Source organism: Pteropus medius, unplaced genomic scaffold (assembly GCF_902729225.1).
Source record: "Pteropus medius unplaced genomic scaffold, Ma_sr-lr_union100, whole genome shotgun sequence".
Classification (NCBI taxonomy): domain Eukaryota; kingdom Metazoa; phylum Chordata; class Mammalia; order Chiroptera; family Pteropodidae; genus Pteropus; species Pteropus medius.
Window position 1 is genome coordinate 6,805 of NW_024346285.1, and position 10,798 is coordinate 17,602.

General features: G+C 58.1%; 2 protein-coding genes across 2 annotated transcripts; both read right to left on the reverse strand.

Moving 5' to 3' along the window:
• Positions 1–2,459: 2,459 nt before the first annotated feature.
• LOC120613105 (NUT family member 2G-like) lies at positions 2,460–4,056 on the reverse strand. Its single transcript, XM_039875728.1, has 3 exons — positions 4,021–4,056; positions 3,842–3,958; positions 2,460–3,497 (listed from the first exon to the last, which is right to left on the reverse strand). The coding sequence occupies exons 1-3, from the start codon at positions 4,054–4,056 to the stop codon at positions 2,499–2,501; spliced, it is 1,152 nt and encodes a 383-aa protein (XP_039731662.1). The 3' UTR covers positions 2,460–2,498.
• Positions 4,057–4,233: 177 nt separating this feature from the next.
• Positions 4,234–9,313, reverse strand: LOC120613098 (NUT family member 2F-like). Its single transcript, XM_039875722.1, has 5 exons — positions 9,298–9,313; positions 6,544–7,261; positions 5,729–5,857; positions 5,025–5,176; positions 4,234–4,607 (listed from the first exon to the last, which is right to left on the reverse strand). The coding sequence occupies exons 1-5, from the start codon at positions 9,311–9,313 to the stop codon at positions 4,234–4,236; spliced, it is 1,389 nt and encodes a 462-aa protein (XP_039731656.1).
• Between the last annotated feature and the right edge of the window lie 1,485 nt (positions 9,314–10,798).

Below are 10,798 nucleotides of genomic sequence, written 5' to 3' on the forward strand. Positions count from 1 at the left end.
AGACTAATGTGCAAACCTCTACGAGATTCCATGTGGGCTATGAAGTCGGACTCAGACTTGGTTGGGACAGCGATGGACCTCGGTCGGCCTCCCTGTGCAGGTTCCGGGGGAAGATTCAGGGTTCACAGGACTCAGGGGTGGGGACAGCACAGGTTCTGCCTCCTCCCGGGAATGCCTCCTCCTGCAAACAAGGACTCCAGGGACAGAAAGCACCAGGCGAGTGAGGACAGGAGCCGAGACATCCGAGCACCAGGTGTGAACCCGATCATGATGACTCCCATCCTAGCCTGAGGGCCCGGCACACATGGGGGAAGACCAAGTACGCTGCCTTCAAACACGACTCACTCGGTGTTCCTAACAACGTGAGAGGGGGACGTGTTACCCTGTTTTACCACAAAGACCCCAAAAGCAGAGGAGTTGCAGGACTAAGGTGAACCAGTGAACGAAGGGTCCAGGCTCCCCCCCGTCACTCACCACACTTGCCGCCAGTACCTGCCACAAGCACCACCCTAGACAGGACACGGGGATGCTCAAACACAAGGGCCGCCAGCTTCTGGACCAGTCTGACGATGCAGTCTGAGTCTGGCACTACTTCTGAGCCCGCTTCTCTGTGTTGAGGCCCAGCTGGATAGGGAGCGAGGCAGCAGCTGGGGAAAGCATGGCCACGATGAGAAGTCGCCTTCACAAAGGGCCCAGGAGGTGCTGCCCGTGGCACGGGATGGGGGAAGGTGGTAGAGGAGGACCTGTGGGCCGACCTGCGATTCCATGGGAGACAGTAGGGGGCCCCGACATGAGTCCATTCACATCAAACTCTTTGAGGGGGCCAGTACTGGGCCAGGCCCCCTGTGTACCTGGGCGGCTCTAGCCCCATTCCATCGCTGCCACTGTACCACCAGCCGGGGCCACAGCCTGGCGTGCTGGGCGGAGCCGGGGTCACACCTGGGGAGACTCAGCCTATCTAGACCCCACCTGGGCCAGATGAGGAATCAGAAGTTAGAACCCGGACTGGAGAGGAGGCGTAGGCCAAGAGAAGAGGGGAGTCAGGTCCAGGGCACGACTCCACGCGGAATCAGAGCATACGGCTGGGGCCAGGACGAGGCAGGAGATGGGTCTCCTTCCCTGGCGCAGCTCCTGCCCCTCACCACCTGGTCGTCTCACTCTGACAGCCAGGGTTCGGATCCCCTGCTCTGAGCGTGAGGCCTGTACCAGTGCCCGCCACAGGGCAACCGAGGCCTCCCCTCCACTCAGCCTGGTTCCCAGGCACTCACAGCCCCAGGGCGCACACGCCTCGGTCCCCTCCCATGGACCCTGCTGGTTGTGCTGCGCTTGTGAAGCTTGCTCGCAGTTGGTTTAGTAGAGACTGTCTTACACGTGAATACTAATCTGTGTCGTCATCTAGTCACACAGGAGCCCAGCCAAGGTTGGGAGAGAGGGGACAGGAGCTGTGTGGTTCCTTGAGACCCGTGGACCCTGAGTCCGGTCCCTCAGGCCACAGCAGACGGTCTTCCTCCCTCAGTTGGGCACGGCTGTCACACAGATATTTGGCAAGGGACTTGGTAGCCTCCCCACCGTCACTTCCCGCCTGCAGGCTTTTAAGAGGTGCCCCATCACTCTCTGCTCAGCCCATTCCCCCTTGTTCCATCCTCACCGTCTCCACCGCCCTCCATATTCAGTCATCCCACTGAGACTGGAGGATGCTTCCCTTGCGAGGATGCACAGAGGCAGAGAGCGTGTCCCCCGAGGCCAAGCCTTTTCCTCTCTGGTCATGCCACCCACACAGGAATCCCTGGAAGAGCTGAGGATAGCCCTGTTGTCTGACCGCTTCCGGGAGGCAGAGAGAAGCTCCCTGAAGACAAGGGCTGACTCCAGTCCATTCTAGAAAACTGGTTAATGGTCCAGAGGGCTGAAAGACTCCAAAGCAGCTCCCCGCCCCTAGAGGTTTCAGAGTGCAGATGAAGATGGGAGAGGAGGACCCAGGAGGCACCTCACCCAGCCTGGCCTTGGGAGCTTCAGTGATGGGAATGGTCCCTGGGGTCAAGAGAGCCGTGTGCACCCAGGAGCAGTCTGGAGGAGTCCCCGTCAACCTGGATGGAGGAACTAGAGGGTAACCTGCGTATCCATAGGTCCGTGACCTTCCACATCCTTCCTTCCCCTCCGAGCCCCTCTCCATAGAGCAGCGCAGACCCGAATACGGAGACAGCGGCCCTCAGAGCGTTTTCTAGCAAAATCATCTTTATTTGTAATTTACACACAATGCCCCAAAGGTGCTGCTCCTACCCCCTATCCCCCAGCTCCTCCCACCCCAACCCCCCGCCCCCCAAGCCCCCACCAGACCCAACCTTACCCTGACCGACCCGCCCTCCCTTCCTGCCTCCCACGTCAGTAGTACCGCCATGACCAACCCCAGGATGAGGAGGAGCCCCTGGCTCCCGCGGGGGACAGCCAAGTCACATCTAGTATGGCCCCCTGGGGGCACCAGGAGGACACCCCAATGGGCCCTACGGGCTGCAGTGCCGCTTTCTCCTCCTCCCTGAGAGCAACGGGCCACACTTTCTCTTTTGAGGCTGTGAGGAGCGAACCAGCCCCAGAGCCAAAGCTGGCCTCCCAGAGACCCCAAGGTCGGCCCCCGAGAGGGGACTCTTCCCAGCAGGGGCCGGGCCTCCACCCAGAGCGCGCTTCCTAGACTTGGCAACTGGAGGGGCGGCTCGGCTGAGGCCTATTCTCTGAGGGGACAGGGACTGGGGAGCTCCCCAGGACCCCCGACTTCCAGGGAAGACAAGGCCAGAGGCAGAGACAGGACTCAGGGAGAACCCCCAGGGCAGCAGGCTCTTCTGAGAGTCCAAGAGGAAGGACAGGCTGGGCAGCTCCTCCTCCTCCTCACTGGACCAATCTGCTGGCCCGCGAGTCTTCCTGAAAGGAGCGGTCTCTCTGGGAATGGAAGCGTCCCTGGGGCCCAGGCCAAAAGAAGTACGCCCGTGACCATGGGGAGCAGAGCGGCGCTGTGGAGCCCGGAGTGGTGGGGACTCCCGATGTCCTGAAGAGACAGCAAAGGCTTTGGGCCTGGACAGGTGGGCCTCTGCTGGACGGGGCCTTTGAGGGTCCTTGAAGTCAATCTCTGGAGGGCTGGCTTTGTCGCTGACCCCCTGCTGGGGGCCGTGGTCATGACTCTGAGCAACTCGGCCGGCCTCGGACTCAGGAGATCGTGAGTCCAGTCGTGGTGCACCGTGGCTCGGTGGGGCCTGCACACCCTCTTCCTCCCTCAAGGCCAGGAATCGTTTCTCTACCAGCTGGGAGGGAGGAGGGGGCCAGTGACTGCTCTGCACACGTGGTGGGGGGAGGGACGAGGAGTGGCATCGGAGAGAGGAGGGTAGGTGATGCCCCTGTGACTCGTGACTCGAACCCCAACACAGGCCTGTGGCTCTCCTGCCATCATCCTGTGCTGTAGTCACAGCTTGCTGCCCCTCCCGTCCCCTGCTGGGCTCCCCGTCCCTTCCTTCCTATCATCCTCTCCTTCCTACAGTCCTGCCCTTCCTGTCGTCCTGCACTGCACCCACCCCGGAGCTGGCCCTACAGGCAGGGGAGGGGTGGACAGAGGCACGTGCGCCCCTGCCTGGGGCCCTCCGTGCCCTGGTTTACCTGGGGCTCCCTCTCACGGTTCACCTGACCAGCCCCCTCCCAGGGTCTCTCCCTCCCTTGGTGCACCTGAGGTTCCCCACCCCCGATCTCCCTGGAGGCCCTCCTTCCCCTGTTCTACCTGGCTCCCCATCCCACCCGGGCTCACCTGGGGGTCCTCACACACCCCCTCCCCGGTCTATGGGGTTTCCTCCCTCCCTTGGCTCACCTGGCCAGGAGTGAGTGCTTCCTCCTGCTCCAACTCCTCAGCTAGGGCTAAGGGATCCAGTTGTGTTTCTGAGGAAAGCAATTGTTCCAGGAATCGGGGGTGAATGATTGCCTCCACCTGAGACAGAGGAAGAAACTGTGAGCATCCTGGGTAGGGTGTAACCTGTGAGTCAGCAGGACCTGGGGGAAAAGGGGCAAAGCAAAGACCCGCCACATCCTCGTGCAAGAGGTGAGTGTTTTAGACTGCCACGGTCACCAGTACACACACACACACACACACACACACACACACACACACACACACTCACACACACTCACACACTCATGCCCCCAACTCAGGAACAAAGAACAGAACTTGACCCCATTGGCCTGGGCAGAACCCAGGTCCGGGTGCTAGAGTGCCACTCCCTGGAACCTTCCAGACCCTGGAGCTCTGAGCCAGCCCACCTTGGTGACGAAGTCTTCCTGGGAACACAGCTCGTCGATGTAGCTCAGGAGACCCTGGTCCAGGTAGTCCCCGTCCTCTTCCTGCTGCGGCGCCTTTCTGTCCTCTTCCCCCGAGGCGGAGTGGGCCGGCCCCACCAGCCCGTCCATGATGTCCATGTACTCTCTCACAGCCTCCGCGGGGATCTCCTTTGGCGCCTTGGTCTCCCGAGGTCTCTGGCGTCTGTGTGGCTTCGGACGGGCAGGCTGCGCCCCGGGGACGGCCTTCCTGGCAGTGCACGCTGAGGCTGGGCGAGAGGAGGAGGGAGCATGAGGGGCTCCGGCTTCCACCTCCCGAGTGTGCGATGCTGAGAGCAGTGTTTGTGAGACATTGGCATGGGTGCGGCCGGCTCAGGACCACCCGAAGCCCTGTGAAGCCCTGTGACCGTGGGAGGGGAGAGGTCGGAGGGGAGCATCGAAGGGAGTCACATGGAAAGAAGCGTGGAGCCACCGATTCTCCGAAGGGCCCCCATCCAGCCTGCTCCTCGGCAGACTTTACATTGGGTCCTTTGACAGGAAGGTGGGAGAAGGATTATGAAACTTAACTGGGTCCAGACCCTATGGTGACAAAGGGCGGCTGAGACCTCAGCTCCCATGGCTGTTGTGGTGGAAAGACAGCGCCCCCTTGAAGGAAAAGATCCGTGTGGGGACAGTGGCCTGCCCTGAGTCCATGGCCTTTGGCCATGGGCTCCTGAGGTAACACGGTGCCGTACCTGGCTGCGGGCCCACCGCCGGTGCTGGGGGCACCCAAGGATCAGGCTTTGCTGGGGCCGGAGGAGCCAGGCCTTGCACCCCCTGCGTCCACTGCCACTGCTGAATCTGCATCTCCTCCTCTGCCTCAAACTCCATGAACCTGGTGGGGGGGTGGGGGGGAAAGGGTGAGGAAGGCACAAGGGTGTGCTGAGGAGGACGACCCAGAGCCCAGAAAAGGCAGCAGGTGATGGAGGGATCAGAGAGCAATTGCCTTGGGGATGTGGAGGCCCGGGCCACTGAGGAGGCAGGAGGCTGGCTGGTGGAGCACGTTCTCTGCACAGTGCTCCACCAGCCGCAGTAGCTGGAGTCTGACCCCACTGGCTGGGCACGTCCCCCTGACCCTGTCCTGTCTCTTAATGTCGGGGCAAGGGTGGGTCAAGATCAGGGGAGGGCAGAGGTCACAAGGGAGGTAGGACAGAAGAACCCACGCTCTGAAGGGGAGGGAGGCTTCCGGTGGGGAGAAGGAACTCTGGGCTGTGGGGAGAAGGAACTCTGGGCTGTGGGGAGAAGGAACTCTGGGCTGTGGGGATACTATGCGGGCCAACAACCCTCTTCCCAACAGCCTCTGACGAGCACCACCACAGCCAGACCCTGACTGAAGTCCAGCCCAGTCCTTGGCCCGCAGCCCTCGAGACTCAGGACCCTGACTCACTTTTCTGCCATCTCGTAAAAGATCATCCGGTCAAAGTTGCTTCTGCGCTGCCATTCCTGCACGGCCCGCCACACTCCCTCCTCCAACGTCATGGTAGGCTTCAGGCGGGACAGGGACCGGAGCACTGGGCTGTAAGTCCGCAGGGTCAGTCAGGGCCTACAGCCCGGCCTCCACCCGCCTGACCCACCCAGCTCTGTGGAACACACCATGTGCCCCCCACAGCATCACCGAGCACAGGCAGGTGAGGGAGGAGGCTGGGTGTGCAGAGACAAGCATTCCCAGCTACTGCTGTTACTGCCTCACATTCACACCAGCCCATCAACCTGGACTTGAGGCCGACCGTCCACTCGCACCCTATAGATGGGACGCTTTGGCTCTGGGAGCGCTTTTCCTCTTCCAGATTGCCCTTTCATAGCAATAATCACTATCATTAATGAGGTGTGGCACGTGCCAGGCAATCTGCTGCCGCTTCACGGATTAACCCAATGCGTCTGTCCTCTAAATGAAGTAGAATTGTCCTCCCCTTTTTACGAGGGACCTGAGGGTGCCGAAGGACATGTCTCCCAGGGTCACAACTCTAGTAGGGGCCAGGCATGGCTGGGGGAAAGGTGTCAGTTGAGATAAAGCACCCGAGTGGATGTCATGAATGGGGCGTGTGACGCATGCTACCGAGAAGGTGCCTTCTCAGAGCGCGGACACCACCCTCAGACCTTGCTTCCAGTCTCCCAGGATGAGGCAACCCGCATGCCCATCCCACGTTCCTCTCCACGTGAAAGCTCCAGACGAGCTCCCGTGCCCCTGCCGAGCGCACTCACATGAGAAAGCAGGAAAGAGCTTCCGCATCGGGACTCTGGGGAAGGTGCTGCCGGGCCAGGACCTTGAAACGCTGCCAACGACGGAAGTTCTCATAAACGCTCTTGGGGTTGCAGGAGTCATCCGGCGAGGCCTTGGACTGGGAGGTGGCCATGCCACCCTCCCTGGAAGCCCCACTTGGCCATGGCCCGGCGTTCACTGGCGGGACGCCAGGGGCCAGCTGGGCAGCTGGTGGGGGAGCTTCAGGAGGAAGGCCTAGGGGCCAGCCTCCCTCGACAGCCTGGGTGCCCCCAATGGCCGGGGTGGGCATAACGGGCTCCACTGCAGAGGCTGCCAAGAAGAGGGGTGCAGGACACGCAGCACCCCCATGGAGGGTTCCTGGAGCACTCCAGTTGAGTGGGGCCTGCGTAAGGACCAAGGTCTGAGTCTGGGCGGGCTCTGCTCGCCCCACTTCTGACTTGACCTGGACAATGATGTTGCAAGCTCCAGTCCCACCGGAGCCATGACCGGCATCTCTTGCCACCAAAGGCATCCCAGGGAAAGCCGGCAGCACCAGGGGATGGCCAGGAAGAAATGACGGGGCCATGAGGGGCGGCAGGTGCTGCTCCCAGGGTGGCCGGTATGCGGGGCCAGGCATGGGCGGGGGAAAGGGCAGTGCCATGAAAGGAGACATGGAAGCACCGGGGTTCACGGTCACAGCCGGTCCGAGTACTGCACATGCTGTTGAGACAAAGGAAAAGGGTGAATGGAGTAGGAGAATCAGCAAACAGGACCGAGGAGCTCTGGGCCCCCTTTAACCCCTGGGGAATCAGAGTGATGAGTAGTCTCTACAGGTAAGGACCAATTGGACGGGGAACTGCAAGTTGCAAATGTCCTCAAGTGGTTTTCATGCTCCGACCTCAGGCTGAGAATTATTCCGCTGGAGCGCTTGCTTGCCATTCACCAAGGCTCCCTGACCACTGCCTGCCGAGAAGAAACTGCCCCAGCCAGTGCCGACTCTGAGAGAGCCTCCCTGAGGATTCCCTTACACCTGACCCTGCCGGCCTCAGAGTCTGTCTCCCAAGACATGGAACAGGCCGGACACCTGTCCTGTGGAAAACGCCCCTAGGCAGACACACTAGCAGGTAGGGACAATCTCCAAGGTAAGGTCTAGGCACCGTAACGGCCTTTGTGAACAGGCAGTGTCTCAAATATTAGGACCCCATCTCCTCCTCAGTCTTCCTTTTCCTGATGCTCCAACATACATCACTCTCTTTCTTTACTGGCCTAACACAACAAAATCAAAACGCCTGAGTAATACTCTCTCCACGAGACAGCACCACGAACCCAGATATAAGTCCCCTAACAAAGCAGCCTAGTGGGCATCTCAAAACCAACCACAGCCAGCACTTAATATGGGCCAGGTGCTGCCACTCAGTCCCCACTGCTCAGAGTCACTGCCACCACTCAGGAGTTCTGTTCCCAGGAGAGGGATCTGTCAAGTCGGCATTCTGTCCCTTAGACACGGCCATTTCACAGCCAGCAATGGCTGCAGAGGATTAGAAAAGGGCCAGGGAATGGAGAGCAGTGGGGCCGTCAGTGGAGGTTTCCACTAAGTCCCATAGCTACTGTTAGATTGGTCGTGGGGCTGCGGACTCTCTGTGGTCCTTCCCCTTACAGCTCCCAACGACAGCAAGTGAAGATGCAGTACGGAAGCGAGACGCAGTGTGAGCCAGGTGTCAGTGGGATGATGTGGTCTGGAACCCACGCAGGCCCTGGGCCAGGAGAACCAGAAACACACCACGTGCACCTAATTAATTAATCAGGACAGGTGTCCTAGGATGTTGAACAATAACATGGAAGATCATCTTCCTGCTTCTGTGCTACTCTCCTTGCTCTCTTTAAAAAGGAACCGGCCCTCAGAGACGTTCCACAGGAAAGCCCAACCGCACTCCACCTCAGTTCCCTGGCCATGAAGTAGTGACGTGGCACATGGGCAAACTGTCATCTCAAAGGTAAAACGCAGGGCTGAAAGGCTGCCCTGAGATACACGACAATATGAAGTAGGTCTGAGGAGCTGAGTTTCCACACAGGGAGAAGTTACCTGGCCACCCTGCCCCTGATGAATCCAAGACAACAGCTATCTGGGCTGGGGAGAAGTGAGCTCTGGGCTGGGAGGAGTAGAGAAGCTCTGGGCTGCGGCAGTTAGAGCACCTTCCAGCCTAGCTCGCGGGGAGGACATTTCATTGTAGACTTGGCCACAGACAGCCGCACTGGACAACTTTCTGGCTAAGACCACCTCTCGCCACTGTCCCCATTAGATCTAGTATACTCAGTTCAAATCCCTTAGAAAGCTATCGTGGGGCAAGCTCCAGGGTCCCGAAGAACAGGACAGGGGCTGGGTTTTTCCCCGTGACACTCCCTGTGCCACCGCCACGACATAGCCCCCTGTTCCCCACACACGCACAGGTCAAAATGGCTAGTCTCCCCTCTAGAAAGAATCAGTGTGCCCGCTGCCATCCTTTCTCCGGACCCAGGCGTTTCCCCTGAGTCGTCCTGATCCACCCCTTAGGAGCCCTCCTGTCCAGTGCCGGCCCAGGTTTCCATTAGCTTCCAGCCTCCCCAGGCGACGTGTCCCTGGAGGTCCAGCGCTCTCTCCTTCCTCCACTCAGCCCAAATGATGGTTCCCCAACCCAAACCACGTCACACTTATATCCCAAGCATTCGAAGGACAGCAGAGTCTCTAAAACTCACCCCCCTCCAGCCTACAGGCTTACCTCCTTTAGAAGCCATCCCCGCAGGCTGAGGGATTGCCCACCGCTGTCCAGTAGCCTCCAAACTGAGAAAGGTGAGGTCCAGGACCAGGAGAGTGACCTGCTCCAGCGGATGGTCACCATCAAGTAAAGGAGGGAAAAGTTTGAATCTAAACAGTGGAACGTTGGTCTCAAGACATTCCGCAGCGGGGGAGGGGCGGAGGGCAGGTAGGCCTGGGTGGGGGTGGGGAGGCATTCCATGAAGGCCTCTGGCAGGTAGGCAAGAACCACAAGTTCATTTCAAACTATACAGTGGCAACAAGGTTGGTGTGCGCCTCTGCAGGAAATCTGTAAATTGTCTTTTTCAGATTCACACGCAAAGGTTTTACTTGATGTTCCCTTCGTTTCAATTCTTAATCCACCTACCCAGCGTTGCGTCCCTCGGCCTTCTTCCTACCTGGCTCTTGGCCGACTCCAACACGGGCTACCCTTTCTGACAAAATCCAGAACGGATAGTCTGGTAAATGCATGGGTCCTTACGGCCACACGGGGCCCGGTGTTTGAAATTAGGCCCGGCTCAGCCCACCCAGCACCTTGGGTGGCTGGGCGCTCATCAGTCTTCAGGAAGCAGTCCTGTGGCCCGGAGTACCATCCGGTGCTGGACGCTCTGCAGACTCCAGCAGGCCCAGCCTTACTCACGAACCGCTTTGCTCAAGTCTATCGAAGGAAGGCCCTGCAGCCTACACGTCCAAGACCAGAAATCACTGCTTTCTGTTTCAAAGAGTGTTGTGAGCTTAAACATTGAGATTTTTTACATTTTAAACAATTTTAATGTAACATTTAAACAAGCAATACCTTTGCAGATTTCAAGGTCAGATTTCAAGTGTACCAAACGCAAAATGCAATGATGGGTCTTCCACCCACCTCTTTCTTACCCACAGGAATCCAGTGTTGTCCGTTTCCTTTAATTCTTTCCAGAGATGTATTAAGCGACTAACAGCAAATGCAATCTATTTTTATTTTGTAAAGAAATGCCCTCACTTTTTTTCCGGTGAAAAATTAACGCGGGCTCCAACATTCTGCAGATTTGTATAATGATTGCCTTTCTACTGGTAATATGGCTCCTCTTTGTACATCTGGAGGCTAGATTCCTAGAACAAGAATTTCTACCGCCCCTTAAAATTCAAACTACATGAAAACTTAGGTGGCCACATTTAGCACATAATGGACGCGCAACGGAATTCAAATTCCAGAGCAGCGATGAATTTGTTTTTAGTATAATTCTGTCCCGTGCAATACTTTTGATATACTTTTGCGGCAAATTTGTTTGCTCTTTGCTGAAATTTACATTTAACTGCGATCCTATATTTTATTTTACCTGGCAATTCTCCAAAAGAAGTAAGAGATTAAGCTATTTTTAGTTACTCACTCCTGTGAAAGAGAACTTGGAGTAAAGAGACTTGACTGTGTATCCTGGCTCTACCACAAAACACAGTTGCATACACAACATGCTCTCTGGATGATA

What these genes read in the sequence shown, in the direction of transcription:
- LOC120613105 (XM_039875728.1), bottom strand. Translation starts at nt 4,056, where the DNA reads ATGTGGCGGGTCTTTGCTTTGCCCCTTTTCCCCCAG. An exon ending in CTTTGCCCCTTTTCCCCCAG is followed by an intron (nt 3,959 to 4,020) that starts GTCCTGCTGACT and finishes CCTCTGTCTCAG; the next exon opens with GTGGAGGCAATCATTCACCC. An exon ending in AAGCACTCACTCCTGGCCAG is followed by an intron (nt 3,498 to 3,841) that starts GTGAGCCAAGGG and finishes AGAGGATGATAG; the next exon opens with GAAGGAAGGGACGGGGAGCC.
- LOC120613098 (XM_039875722.1), bottom strand. An exon ending in GCTCTTTCCTGCTTTCTCAT is followed by an intron (nt 5,858 to 6,543) that starts GTGAGTGCGCTC and finishes GCGGACTTACAG; the next exon opens with CCCAGTGCTCCGGTCCCTGT. An exon ending in TTTTACGAGATGGCAGAAAA is followed by an intron (nt 5,177 to 5,728) that starts GTGAGTCAGGGT and finishes CCCCCCCACCAG; the next exon opens with GTTCATGGAGTTTGAGGCAG.